The 14676-nt window shown below is 43.5% G+C and overlaps 1 protein-coding gene across 1 annotated transcript in view; it reads left to right on the top strand.

The window, feature by feature from the left end:
- The window catches only part of GUF1 (GTP binding elongation factor GUF1), a 29722-nt gene extending 18322 nt beyond the window's left edge, over nucleotides 1-11400 (top strand). Inside the window, exons 9-16 of the mRNA XM_056855458.1 lie at nucleotides 815-938; nucleotides 1158-1290; nucleotides 3925-4068; nucleotides 5453-5586; nucleotides 6849-6950; nucleotides 7399-7518; nucleotides 10259-10295; nucleotides 11254-11400. Coding sequence (XP_056711436.1) covers nucleotides 815-938; nucleotides 1158-1290; nucleotides 3925-4068; nucleotides 5453-5586; nucleotides 6849-6950; nucleotides 7399-7518; nucleotides 10259-10295; nucleotides 11254-11391 — 932 coding nt within the window. The 3' untranslated portion in view covers nucleotides 11392-11400. The remainder of the gene's footprint in view (nucleotides 1-814; nucleotides 939-1157; nucleotides 1291-3924; nucleotides 4069-5452; nucleotides 5587-6848; nucleotides 6951-7398; nucleotides 7519-10258; nucleotides 10296-11253) is intronic.
- Nucleotides 11401-14676: the final 3276 nt, after the last annotated feature.

The raw sequence follows: 14676 nt of genomic DNA, 5'->3' as shown, positions 1-14676 counted from the left end.
AAAATCTACTGTATTTTTCACGGGCTAGATAAAAGATCGGTCCAGTGGCACCTTAAATGCTGACAAAATTTATTCCAACATAATCTTTCATGAGTCAAAGTTTGCTTTATCAGATGCGTAGAAGTGTACATCCATAGGGTTGATATTCAACCCTATATTCAAAACAGAAAGGCATGCCGGGGTGGGGGAAGATGTTACAAAGAGAAGCCAATTTAAAATAAGAAGAAATGAAAAGAGTAATCAGTTCACCCAGGGTAAGAGAGGGCCATCCCAACCGTTGTTAGACAGGCAAAGTAGGATTAACAAAGTCTAGTGCAAGATAAGCGGATTCAGTAGAACCTTATAGAGTGATATTCAAGATATTTACACCTATAGTAAGGATTCTCAGGTCTTGAACTTGTTAATCAATTCTTATTCAGCAATTTTACATTGGACTCTTCTTTTGAAGCTCCTTTGTTCAGAGAACAAAGAGAGACAGTATGGTGAGGTATCGAGAGTGTTGGACTAGGATCTGGGAAACCCAGTTTTGAACCTTCACTCTGCCGTGGAAGCTTGGTGGATGACCTTGAGCCAGTCACACACACTCAGTAAACAAAAATAGTAACTTTTAGATCAGCAGCAGAATGGCCTGGAAGAAGAAGCTACCCCACTGGCTTCTGAAAACTGTGAATTGTTTTTTATGCCAGATGTGTGGGTGCGATTAAGAAAAAGACATCTGGTGGCAAAACAGGGCTAAAAGGGGCTCTGATGAATGCACTGAGTCAATGTATGAGGATATTGCCAATATCGGTCTTGATTCTTCGTCTATTCACAGGAATGTACCCAGTAGACCAGTCGGAATACAGCAACCTGAAAAGTGCTATAGAAAAACTGACCCTGAACGATTCCAGCGTTACTGTTCACCGTGATAACAGCGCTGCCCTGGGAGCCGGGTGGAGGTGAGCCTTATTGCATTCAGCCGACTGCTTTGGGCACCGTTTGTGGACCGTGGTCCTCTTCGGCACAGGGCAGTGGGGAACATGTCCTGATTTCATTTAGGCAAGGACGTATAATGTGCCTTGTTGGCATTTGCAGATAAATCATCCCTTTTAACATTACGTAGTTTAGCATGCAGATTGATATCTTAAAATTATACAGCGGGAGCATTCTGTTTACAGGTTGGGTTTTCTTGGCCTCTTACATATGGAAGTTTTTAATCAGCGTTTGGAACAAGAATACAACGCATCTGTCATCTTGACAGCACCCACAGTTCCCTATAAGGCGGTTCTTTCGTCAGCAAAATTGATAAAGGTAATGTAATTTTTTTTTAAAGAAACCTAAAGACACACAAGGGCATGGTATTCGGATAAAATGATACTAGCATCATAGCTAAAGTTTATGCGGAAAGTATGCTTGGTTTAAAAGGCATCACCACACAGCCCCATGGCCTCCTTCACACATTTCACTGGGCCAGTCGTGAAATGCACAAGCTCTTCTTCCTGCCCTGCTGTGGCGCCTTCTTTCTTTGGTTTGCATTAACGGGAGCTTAGCATTATACCTGAACTGGCCTAACTGCTGTTGCCATTTACCTCACTTATCATCTGATTCATGGACTGAAACCACAGTTGGAAGCTCATTTCAGTTTCAGCGTAATGGTTGACTCTTGCATGTGGAAACCACGATTACTCTGACTCGATCATAATACTAAATCATCATTAACATTAACCCGGAAACTATAGAAATTGACCCAGTATGACTCTGAGCCAGACATGTGCAAATTATTTGCTGTGATAACCATGAAGTGCTGTTGCGATTCTCCATGTCTTTGAAACCCAATTCAAAATGCATTTTAAAGCAGTATATAAAGCTTGGTTACTGTCCTCTTAAAACTCTGCTATATCATTTAGTAGATTGAAATTAATCAAAGAACTGCTAGATTTGGTCAGTGCTGACAAAATGTGCAGAATGTAGACATTGAGCCCAAAATACTTATCCTAAGAATGCTAAGTCCGTTTCCTACGGCCTGCAGTTTTCCCACTTGCTTGTATACCCCATTGTTGCGCTGCAGGCAGAGAGCAAGGGCCAGCGGCTTGAAGCGTAGTCTGGGAACCAGCCCAAGGTCGTTCACAGTTTAGGCAGAGTCCAAGATACCAACACAGGCAAGGGCAGTCCAAGGTGTGAGTCAGGATCCGAGAGATCAGGATGCCAGGAATCCGAAGTATAACAGGGAGGTTGGTGATGTGTTGCTTGCACAACAGCCAAGCCTACTTGATGGCCTAAATAGGCCTCGGGTGAACCAGCTGTTGCTCGTTACCCGGTCTCAGCATTCCATGCCTGGTGAAGCTCATTTGCCTCATCACTGTCATCAGGGAGTGTTCTTTGTTGTGCTTGTAGTCTAGCACTCGTCCTATCTTGTCGTTGTGCCCTGAGTCTTTAGCGCCTCTGCTCCAGTGGCTTTGGGGGCTCTCTGGTGACATTGCCTGTGGCCTTGGGGGGGGGGCTCTCTGGTGACTGCCTGTGGCTGGACCTCTGACACAGGTGAGTCCCCTGCGCTGGGTGGCTGTAAACACGGGGAGGACCCATCTGCCTGAGGTTGCTCTGCCTGTGGCTTCTCAACCTGCTGCTGCTCCTCTCTTTCACTGCCTTCTTCTTCAAGGTCTTCTTCGTCTGAGAAAGCCTCAACAGGCTGACTCATGAACCCATAGCAGAATACTCAGTCGCATAGAAGGCACTGAACACATGAAGCTGCCTTAAACTGAATGAGACCCTTGGTCCATCAAAGTCAGTATTGTCTACTCAGACGGGCAGGTAGAGGTCTTTTATATCACCTACTTGCCTAGTCCCTTTAACTGGAGGTGCCGAGGTTTGAACCTGGGGCCTTCTGCATGCCAAGCAGCTGCTCTGCCACTGAGCCACAGCCCCACTGTGATAACAGGCACAATGGTGAGATTAAAAAAAAAAAACTTTTGCCTTGTGGTTGTTGAGCTGTCATGAACACAATGTCACAAGGCCTTAGAGGGGCTACAGACTGAATACATTTCTATATTTTACAGCCCTTCACTGTTTTACAGCTATTCCCAACAGACATACCTCTCCATTACTACTTCCTCCCAAACTGGAATAAATTAAATAATTAAAGTCTCCCATGAGCCCAACAGAGCTATGCACAGAGGAGGCCGGCCATTGCATCTCTGCATGGTCCACTGCTCTGACTTCGTATCCTTCTAGTCTGCCTCCATTGTACGAGTGGGTAACTGCATCAGGTGCGATTAGATCATTTATTTATTTGGGCATTTTTAGAAGCTTCCCCCCCCCCCAGCGGAACCCAAAGCAATTTCTTGCAAAGAAATTTAAAAAGTGTCAGATTACAAAATCATATCAATAAATAGACAAAGAAAACACAAACACAGTTGGGCTGGCCCAGCTCACCAATCTGAACACCATAGGTCCCAGGCGATGAGCCACAGGGTAAGATCCCAAGGGCTCCCTTCATTTCTTTTGGAAGAGAAACCTTGTCCTTCTCTCTAGGGCTTTGTAATTTGCAGACCTCGCTTTAACTTGAGAGGGCTCCCAAAGGGATTGCCTGATTTTGGAGATGAATTAACACAGGATCATTGGGTCCTGTCCTCAGATTACCCGTTCTCCGCCATTGTCTATCTGGGCTTGTATCCTTTTAGAAATGTGAGCAGTGGGCTCATCTCAAGCAGAGCAGTTCTTACTCTTACACATTTTAAAGGTAAACCTTTCCAGGCGAAAAGAGTCAATTGTGCCTCCAATTTTATTTTAGAAACAGGACCGCTCCATGGTTATCATAAACTAGAGCGACATTGCTTTATAATCTGTTTCTGTTTCAGAATTGTGACCGAGATTTTTTAATGCATTCACTTCTGTTAGGAAATGTGACTGAATAAAATAACACAAAATGGCTTCCCTCCCTTTTTGTAGGCACATAGGAAAGAGGAGATAACCATTATAAATCCCGCCGCGTTTCCTGATAAGTCAACAGTGGTGGAATATTTGGAGCCTACTGTGATGGGCACCATCATAACACCTGATGAACATATCAGCAAAATAATCACTCTGTGCCAGGTGGGTTGATAAATTACAATTGTTCACTTGTTTTGGGGTGGAAAGTGTTGAGGCAGTGTTCATTTTAACGGATCAAACCCAGTGGTTTTCAAGCTGCTGGGGAACATTTCGAGAAACGGAAAAAGCCAGGCACGCACCCACCTGCATATTTCTGGGGATTTGGGGCCATATCTTAGGTTGCACACTTGGGACACATGTGGCATTGGCTAAGCATGTTGGGTCTCATGACCATCTGTGTGGAATGAGTGCGCACACATTATCATATGCCTAACTTTCCTCTACAGCTGTGTTGCACAGTTCAGGAAAGATCGTTGCGGAGTCTCTTTCTGAAATGCTTCCAGCTTGTCTGTGCCCTTTTGGAACTGTACTTTTGAGCGGAACAAATTATTCTATGCACGTTCATGGGGCACTAGCACTCCCTGTGTTCTGGCAAGGGTGATTCTTTTGCCCCAAGCCAAAACGTCTGTGGACTTTTTGAGTAACCTCTTGCCTGATTTCACACATCTATCCACTCCTTGTTGCCTTATTTGAGAAATATTATTTGAATCACATAACTTCTATAGGGCATAGTACAGTGTCTTTTACAATTCTTAACATTATTATGAATTCTTAACATGGATGTAAAGGTGCCATTTCATTCAGACACCTTTTGGATCTTACCTGGTGGATCTTACCCAGTGGTGCTGATGCTGCACCATCAATGTAAATGTAACAAAAAGAAAGATCCCTGTCCCGAGCAGCTTACAACCTACATTACAGTTTCTGTCTTCCAGTGTTACTTGGTTTCTCAAAAAACCACTGTTATCCAGGAAGCAAAGATTTAGGTGGCCAAGTGAAACTGTTCTGTGATTTCCTTGCAAATATTGGTACCAAAAGAATGTTAGGGATGTTGGTGATGAAACAAGAATCACCAAATATCTTTCATAAAGAAAGGAAAGCTGGTGTGCAGTGGCTTCTTCTTTTTTTTTACGACAAGTCTCAGCTGACGTATGGCGACCCCATAGGGTTTTCAAGGCAAGAGACGTTCAGAGGTGGTTTGCCATTTCCTGCCTCTGTGTCATGCCCTGGTATTCCTTGGAAGTCTCCCATCCATACTTGCTAGGGTCAAGGCTGAGAGTGTGTGACTGGCCCAAGGTCGCCCAGCAAGTTTCCATGGCAGGGTGGGGATTTGAATCTGGGTTCCCAAGATCCTAGTCTAACACCTTAACCACTACCCCACGCTGGCTCTGTGTGCAATGGCTTAGCTATAAGTTATTTGCCAGCTCATTACTGTGAGTCCACAATGTTAAAAATGAGCCGTCCTGGTCAGAATTTAACATTTGGTGAAGCTTTCTACCGAGGAAAACTTCAGTTGAATCTCAAGTGGCTGCTTTCACCTGATTAGAGTCGAAGGGCTGTTCAGAAGGACCTGGTGTACATCGACGATCACAGAGTCATGATGAAGTATCTCTTTCCGCTGAATGAAATTGTAGTTGATTTCTACGATGCTTTGAAATCCCTCTCCTCTGGATATGCCAGGTAACATCATTTTCACAAGGTAGACATTCAGTGTAAGTGGGACTTTTGAAATCACTGCAAGAAATGATGGGCCAAGTTACTGGGGGCTTTCTAGGTCCTGGAGAAGATATGGGCTCTTTCTTCTCCCAGGTTGCAGAAGCGTTGGGGGTGTTACCTCTCTTACAACAGGTAGGACTAGTGGGGGAGGCTCACCATCTGTTTCCCGGATTACTTCTATGCCTGAGGGCAAACAGATGGCGCAAGCTACCTTTGAGGTATTTCTATCCTAAACAAATTATGTCCTTTCTATATGTCTGCTGTATTTATTTTAAGCCCTCTACCAAACGCTAGTGGAACTGATGGGATATTTTAAAGGGCTTAGGGTATTTTAAAGGGCTTAGCAGGGGCACAGAAGAGGAAATCTTGCTTACAGTATTAAAAAATGATGGAGCAAGGACTGAAATTATGCCTTACTTTTTATTTGAGATATTTTTATGCTACCTTCCTGTATAAAACTTTAAGGATGGTTCACAATTAAAGTGTTAAGCAATGACTTTTGATTTGTATCATAAAGCTTCAGCCCTAAAACAGTAATACCAGCATTAGTGACAACAAACAATTAGGTTCATTAAAATGATTTTAACTTTGTGCCTGGGGATACGGTTGGTGCCAAGCAAAACCTCCCCAGGAAGGGAATTCTACAATATGGGGTGGGTGGGCAGGGGCAGCAAAACAAAGCCCTTATCACCCATCTAATATTTGGAGGCAGGGGCATCCAGAAAAAGACCTCAAAGAATGATGTCACAGAATGGGAGCAGAATGTCCTTCAGATATCTGGGTCCAAAGCTGGGGCTTGGAATTGTGCCCAAGAACATCTGGGAACCAGAGAAGATCTTTTTGTATTGGCAAGATGTGTTCCAAACAACATTCTGTGCGATTTATTCTGAATTATCTGAAGTCTCTGAGCAGTCTTCAAAGGCAGCCACACAGAAATTGATCACAGTAACTTGATCTGGAAGCTACCAGAACATGGATAACCGGGTAAACACATGACGCTGGGTAAATACCTAGCCTTGGCCAAAGGCTGAACTGTTGGTAGCTCTGTTATGGGGGGAGGGGAAATCCCATTACGTATGTGTCAGTCATTATTTGAATGGGCAACACTTTATTCTAGGACTTCAGTTTCAAACGTTATAATAAAAATGTTGTATTAAAAAAGCTAAGAATAAACTGTTTGAAGTGGTGATTGTATTAACTTCCCTCCCCCCACCCCCAATATTTAGTTTTGACTATGAAGATGCAGGATACCAGACTGCAGATCTTGTCAAGATGGACATCCTTTTAAATGGAAATGCCGTAGAAGAACTGATAACTATTGTACACAAGTAAGTAAGCTCAGCAGACACTAATGCTTTCAGAGAAAGATTGATGTCCATTAGATACATAATGCAAATAATATGGATTCCCCCCCCCCCCCACACACACACACACACTATTTGTAATTTGGGATTAAAAAGGCAACAGTTAAACAAACCAATTCAAGTTGGAATGCAGAACTGGAATGAAAAACTTGCCCAAGTTTACCGTTCAGTGTAATTTTCTGGTTTTGATTGTACTTGGCCATTTTGTGATTGTGTTTTCAGTTTTGTTGTTCACACATTTCCAAGCATTATGTTGATTCTCTTTCCATTAGTGATTTGATTGCATTGTGGCATCTTAACTAAGGCTTGTATCTTTTTTGTTTGTTTGTTATTAAACACATTCTAAAATTGTTAGTAATGGGTTTAGGTGATTATCTGAAGCTACAAGGATTTATTTTGTTTTCTGTTCCAGGGACAAGGTGTACAAAGAGGGTAAAGTTCTGTGTGAACGCTTAAGAGATGTTATTCCAAGACAACTGTTTGAAATAGCAATTCAAGCAGCGGTTGGAAAAAAAATAATTGCAAGAGAAACGTGAGTTTTAACATTGCTGCTTTTTTTGTTTGTTTGAAAGGTATCTGCTGACATACCAATTTTCCCCACGTCTCTAATTATTTTAAACATTATTTGCTAGTGTGTACTTGCCATTCTGACTGAAATTCCAGTTTCTTAAGAGAATATAACTAAAGAAAAATTCAAATTGTTCAAATCGCACCATTAACATAACATGTTTTTTTTCCTGGGTTTTCCTCCTGGCCAAAAGGCACAACACAGGTTTCAACAATAAAACATTTGAACATAACACTAAATATAACCAGTTCAGTTTACCAAAATAGCACCAAAATAGGATGGTAAAAATAAAATTTAAAAAACCCATTCTCCCTTGGTCAAAATATCAATGCCTATAAAGGCATATAAATGCCTTGGCTTGTTTCCTAATAACCAGCTAAGTTCTGCAAGGTTCCAGAGACCAGGTGCCACTAATAAAAAGATCCTGAAGAAGAAGAAGAGTTGGTTTTTATATGCCGACTTTTTCTACTACTTAAGGAAGAATCAAACCGGCTTACAATCACCTTCCCTTCCCCTCCCCACAACAGACACCCTGTGAGGTAGGTGAGGTTGAGAGAGTGTGACTAGCCCAAGGTCACCCAGCTGGCTTCATGTGTGGGAGCGGGGAAACAAATCCAGTTCACCAGATTAGCCTCCGCCGCTCATGTGGAGGAGTGGGGAATCAAACCCGGTTCTCCAGATCAGAGCCCACTGCTCCAAACCACCGCTCTTAACCACTACATCATGCTGGCTCACCACGCTGGCTGAACATAGGGCAGCCCCAGCTGAAGATTCTGATTTACTAGAAATATTGTAAGATACCCTTGTTGCTGAGGACCTTAAAAGTTCAGTACAAACACCTTGAATTTAGCCCAAATGCCACCTGTGGAGGCTAAAGCTTTCTGAACTGTGGTGTTATGGATTTCGGTGTCTATTAGCAAATATTCTGAAACGTTCCCGAACAACTAAAGCTTCCAAATTGCCTTCAAGACAGTCCCCAGTAGAGTGCCATAGCATGAGGTACAAGGGATGCAGTGACAAGATAGTTTCACATTCGGAGTTAAAAGCATTCGCCTCTTGAAAGATGGTAAATCAATATTACTCTGTAGGATCTTTTCATAGAGGAGGTGAGTAGAACTGACAGGATATGGAATTCTCTCAGGGAAGCTATCCCCCACGGATGTGTGGAGTTTGCTGACTCCCAGTGGTTGTCAAAAATAACTGCAGTTAAAACAAACCAGAAATGCAGCCTGTTAAATTCTGCCCTGACCTGGATGGCCCAGGCTAGCCTGATCTCATCAGATCTCAGAAGCTAAGCAGGGTCAGCCCTGGTTAGTATTTGGATGGGAGACCACCAAGGAATACCAGGGTTGCTGTGCAGAGGAAGGCACTGGCCAAACCACCTCTGTTAGTCTCTTGCCATGAAAACCCCAAAAAGGGGTCGCCATAAGTCGGCTGCGACTTGACGGCACTTAATACACACATAAGAAGTTCTAGCTTTCATTGGAGACAAACAGTTAACTGCTCGATGATAAAGAATATTGGTCTTTGGAGATCGTCTCTGTGTGGTTATGACAGATTTTCTGGGGGCTAGATGCCACCCCACAAAGGATTTTGCCCTGCATCACAATACAAGTTCACCCTTACCCCACTGCACCAGGGTTCCCAACGGGAACTCAAAAAGAAAACAGATTCAAGGGGAATAGGGTCTGGGCCTGAGTGTGGATTGATAACTCAGGTAAAACTGACAGGCACATGATATTTTCTTGTCAACTGTTAACAAGAACCAAGTTTATTTTAGAAAAAAAACCCACAACTGAGGTAAATATTAACACATAACCAAGCGTTGTGAAATGTTAGGTTATACACACTACATGCCTCAGGAAAATTCTCTCTCAAGCAGATTTGTAATATATCATCACAGCACTCTGCTGCAACTAATAACAGGCCTAGCAGAACCCTGCTGGCCTACAGAAGCACTTCAGTCCCCTCAATAAGGAACTTCAACCAAAAGATCTGAGATCTACTTAGATCTTTAATGTCCACTTGTTTCGCTAACCTTCAGAAGGCAACTCCTCTGCCTTCAAAACCCAACCTTTTCTGACTGACAGCCTCTCCCTGTCAGATCTTAACTTTTCCTGTACTGCTCCTGTTGACTGGTTTTGAGACTCATTGGGCACTTTCACACAGCCCAAATAATATACTTTCAATCCACTTTCAATGCACTTTGAAGGTGGATTTTACTGTGTAAACTGGCAAAATCCACTTGCAAACGATCGTTACGGTGCACTGAAAGTGGATTGAAAGTGCATTATTTGGGCTGTGTGAAAGTGCCCTTGCTGTGGCAGGCTTCTGTGTCTCTGTCACAATGGTTTTATGCAATCCTTTATTTGCCCAGCCTGTCGCTTATAGAGAAGCTACTAGAGTTATGGATAAAAGTGAGGGTTCATTGAGGACTTACATAAAGAGGTGAAGAGTAGGGCTAGAATTGTGACATGGCCATGATAAGTAAACCAGCCAAGTGTACAGGAAATGGAGTTTCCTTTGATTTTGTACAAAATAAATCTTACTCGTCTTGGCTCAAAGATTTCTGCTTAGTGGCACATTTTGTGTACACAGGTTCATAGCATTTGGGATAGAACCCTGAGTGACATCGCAAAGTATCTTGACACTCAGAATTCTTTTTTTAAAAGTGTTGAAACTCTCTCCACCGTCTTTCTCTCAGGGTGAAAGCATATAGAAAAAATGTCCTGGCAAAATGTGTAAGTATGTGTCTTTTACTTAAGGAATAAATTGTTCTATTGCAAACCACCTCTGAGCATCTCTTGCCTTGAAAACCCTGCGGGGTCACCATACGTCTCCTATGACTTGACTGTATAATAAAACTTGTTTTCAGGGACCTAGAGAGCCTGTAGTTTACTTTTCTGTATCACAGTACATATTGTGAGAGCTTCCAGACACTTCTGGAATTCTGAGGAATGTTAGTGGGTGCCACCATAAAATGGCTGCCAGGAGAGGTGGGATAAGCTTTTTTGCTTTGGGAAAGAGATGCTGTTGGTTCCTTCATTAGAATATATTAGAGGGTAGCCCCACCCCCCAACTAACTTATTCTTTCAACTTGAGTTCCAGAAATAAGGTATTTTGGAGTACATGAATATTTTGGGTTCCTCTTGATGGCAGATAAACTCAAGAAAGCTCATAGGTTTGTCAGGTTAATAACATTTGCCCAACATGCTTTCCATGTTTCTTTTTACTATAATCATTCTGAAGTTCTGATTTTATTAGAGTATCCTTATTAAATGCAGACTAGCGACTTAGGCTAGCCTGATCGCGTCAGATCTCAGAAACTAAGCAGTGTCGGCCCTGGCTAGTATTTGCATGGTAGACCTCCAAGGAATATCAGGAACATGACACCAAGGCAGGCCAATGGCAAACCACCTCTGACCATCTCTTGCCTTGAAAACCCTACAGGTTGGCCATAAGTCAGCTGTGATTTGACGGCAAAAAACCCAACTTAGATTCATTGCATCACTCTTCAACAATATGGAGTAATAGATATACCAGAACGTCACAATTCTGCAGATTGTCTGATTTTTTAAAGAGTACTTGAAAGAATGATAGAAAACTGTTACCCGAAAGACAACACAGCCCTCTGCTCAGTTGTATGTATTACTCGAAGAGAGTTGTTAAAAAAGTAAAATGTTTTCTTTCTAAAAACAGTATGGTGGAGATATTTCGCGGAAAACGAAGCTTTTGAAGAGGCAAGCCGAAGGAAAGAAGAAGCTGAGGAAAATTGGGAATGTGGAAGTGCCCAAGGATGCCTTCATCAGTGTTCTAAAGAGACAGCCTGACAAGTAGCTTGAAAGTATACAAGTATTACTTCTAGCTACTTTGGGGTAAAGCTGTAGAATGGGCAACACAGGCCGGTGCTTTTTGCAAACTGGGCAGGAGGCCTTGAAACTCATGTGCAATGTGAGTGTAAAATAGATAAATATTATAGAAGCTTTCTTAAATTGGAACTGACTGTATAATAAAACTTGATTTCAGGGACCTAGAGAGCCTGTAGTTTACTTTTCTTTTTCATGGTACATTGCATATTGTGAAAGCTTCCAGACACTTCCGAAATTCTGAGGAATGTTAATGGGTGCCACCATAAAATGGCAGCCAGGAGGGGTGGGATAAGCTTTTTGGCTTTGGGAAAGAGATGCTGTTGGTTACAGTTCCTAGAGGAAGAAGGATATTGCTACGTGTTGAAGGACCCTTCTGCCGAAAGCATCCGACGAGGAGAAGGAATCTATCTTGTAGTGACGCGTGAATGTGGATAGGCTAGACCAAGTTGCCGCTTTACATATTTCCTCAACTGAGGCTTGTTTGTCAAACGACGCCGAAGTAGCGGAACTGCGGACTGAGTGGGCGGTAATTCCAGCTGGTACAGGGATGTTACTGTGTTGATAGCAGAGCTGTATGCACTGTTGAATGCAATGACTGATGGCTACGCTGGACATCCTACTGCCCATGTTAGGAGGAGAAACTGAGATGAACAAGGCGTCAGAACACCTAATGTCCGCCGTCCGACGTAAGTAGATACGCAAGGCCCGTCTCAAGTCCAAGGTGTGCCAACCTTTCTCCTTAGGATGGGAAGGACGTGGGCAGAAAGATGGAAGGTTAATTTCTTGCCTAAGGTGAAACCTTGAATTCACTTTGGGGATGAAGGTCGGATCTGGGCGAAGGACAACCTTGTCTGCATGGAAGATGCACAGTCCCTCTCTCGAAGAGAGAGATCCCAGTTCAGAGACTTTCCTGGCGGAGGTAACCGCAGTAAGAAACAGCACCTTCATCCTGAGGAAGGATAGGGAAACCTCTCTTAAGGGTTCAAATGGCTGTTTTGTCAACGCCTGGAGAACTACGTTGAGGCGCCATGTGGGGAACCTGTGACATACTGGTGGAGACATAGCCGACACCCCTTTCAGGAAGGCGACCATGTGAGGGTTTCTGCCGATGGGAAAGCCCTCCAGCTGCGGAATCACAGTGGCTATAGCTGCCACTTGTCTTCTAAGAGTGGATGCCTTCAGTGATTTGACTATTCCATCTTGGAGGAATTCTAGTAATTTCCCAACGGTGATAGACATCGGATCCAGGTGCTTGCATCTGCACCACCAGGCGAATGCCCTCCAAGAGAAGTTATAGATTCGCTTGGTAGACTCCTTTCTTGCCACTTGCATGGGGGAAACGACTTCCGTTGAATATCCAAAGTAACCGTCGCCTTTCAAGACCCAGGAAGTCAGTCGCAGCCACGTTGGGTCCAGATGCAGTAGAGGGCCCTGGTGCAGCAGATCCGGAACTGGAGGCAGCGGCCAGGGGTCCTGTTGAGATAATTCCCTCAGCATCGGGAACCATGGTCTTCGGGGCCAGTGTGGAGCGATGAAGATGATGTGAGCCCTTTCTTATCTGACCTTTTGAAGTACTCGGGATGATTGGCAGAGGAGGGTATGCAAACAGAAGTCCCTGAGGCCATGTCGACTCCAGCGCATCTATCCCTTCGGCTCCTGGATGTCTTAGAGCTCTCTCAGCCCCACCTAACTCCCAGGGTGTCTTGTGGGAAGGGGATTGAAAGCAGGTTTGAGTCTCCCTTAAGTGGTAGAGAAAGTCGGCATATAAAACCCAACTCTTCCTCTTCTGGTAGTAGGGAAGTTCTCCAAGCTTCAGTAACCTTTTCAGCTGCCGTGGACTGAATTTTGGAGATGTACACGTTTGACCACAGAGCTACGGCCCAACTTTCTACACAACCCAGCTGCTGCTCACAACTGTGTTGTACATCTTAAGTTTTTGTATCAGGCACAGAAGAGACCGGAAGAAAATCAAACAGCAAAAGATTTATTAAGCTCCATAATGAGGTATGATAGGGTTAACTTCCCCTTCAGACAAATGCCTTTAAGAAACTGCATCAACCACAGTCCTTATTACATACAATACTGTTTTCAGCAAGGAATCTGGCCTCTAACCACAGAAGCATCTTGCTGTTGAAGGCCAGCTCATGGCTAAAGAAATAAAAGTATAAACTGCAGATAGTGACGCTAGACTTTATTTAAGCTCGAGTTAGAACTGTGTTTAGTAATGCTAAATACCATGGGGAATTAAAGGCTGCATGAGAATTGAAAATGTGTAAAACTCATTCATATTCTGTCCACTTCCCCCTTGTAGGAAAAAAATAATTTTATAAAACTTAAGTAGATATGAATCATGTAAAAATGGCAGTTGAGCATGCTATAGAAAACAAATTGTATGCGTAAAGCTGTCAGGGGATCGACTATGCCAAAGTGGATTGTTCTCATGTCCTGATCTCTCCAGCAGACACCTGCAAGCCTCAGAAAGGTGATTGGGGGCAGGGTGCACCGATGGGAGAAAAGGGCATTTTGCTTGGCTGCTCCTTTTTAACAGACACCTGTGCTGCATGGCAGTTCGTTCACATGGATCCTCAACCCCTTAGCATCACTTCTACGAGGGTCATAGGGGCCTCTTCCACTGGCACTGCACAAAATTCATGCCCTAGATGAGTCTTCGAGTTTACCACGAGAACTTGCCTACCATTCTGGTAGCTGACAAAACGTTGTCAAAACGATCATTGTGGTTGCAGGCACTGCTTTCGAACTAGGTTACTCTGACACTGTCTCCCACGGAGGTGTCTGGTTTTAAGGCAACCTAATCATTGATGTGTATGCAAGCAAACATTTCATAATAAAGTGCCTGATTATCTGGTTCTATGCTGACATTACAAAACCCGAGACCAAAAAAAAAAAGCACCTGGAGACAAACTGAAATATTTTTACATTTTTTTGCGGTACAGAACATTTTTCTTCCTCCGCAGAAAGCTCGAATATGGCTGTGCTTTGAAGTCCGAACGGTTCCAGTCGTTTCTAATAGCATACAACTAATGTGCAGCAGTCAACACAAATCTGGTTAGGAAAGTAGAGAGAACACAGCTTGCTACAAGGCTAGGAGGAATGTAAGTGCACGGTGTTGGACCTTCCAATGAGCGAGGGGAAAAGCACAGTACTTAAGATTTTCTACTTTAACCGGTTTCCAGCATATTGCATAGCAGTCAGTTCGTCTGCTACCTCACGCATTGCCAGGGACGGGCAGATG

This window comes from Euleptes europaea, chromosome 9 (genome assembly GCF_029931775.1).
Source record: "Euleptes europaea isolate rEulEur1 chromosome 9, rEulEur1.hap1, whole genome shotgun sequence".
Lineage (NCBI taxonomy): Eukaryota > Metazoa > Chordata > Lepidosauria > Squamata > Sphaerodactylidae > Euleptes > Euleptes europaea.
This window is presented reverse-complemented; position numbering and strand designations above follow the sequence as displayed.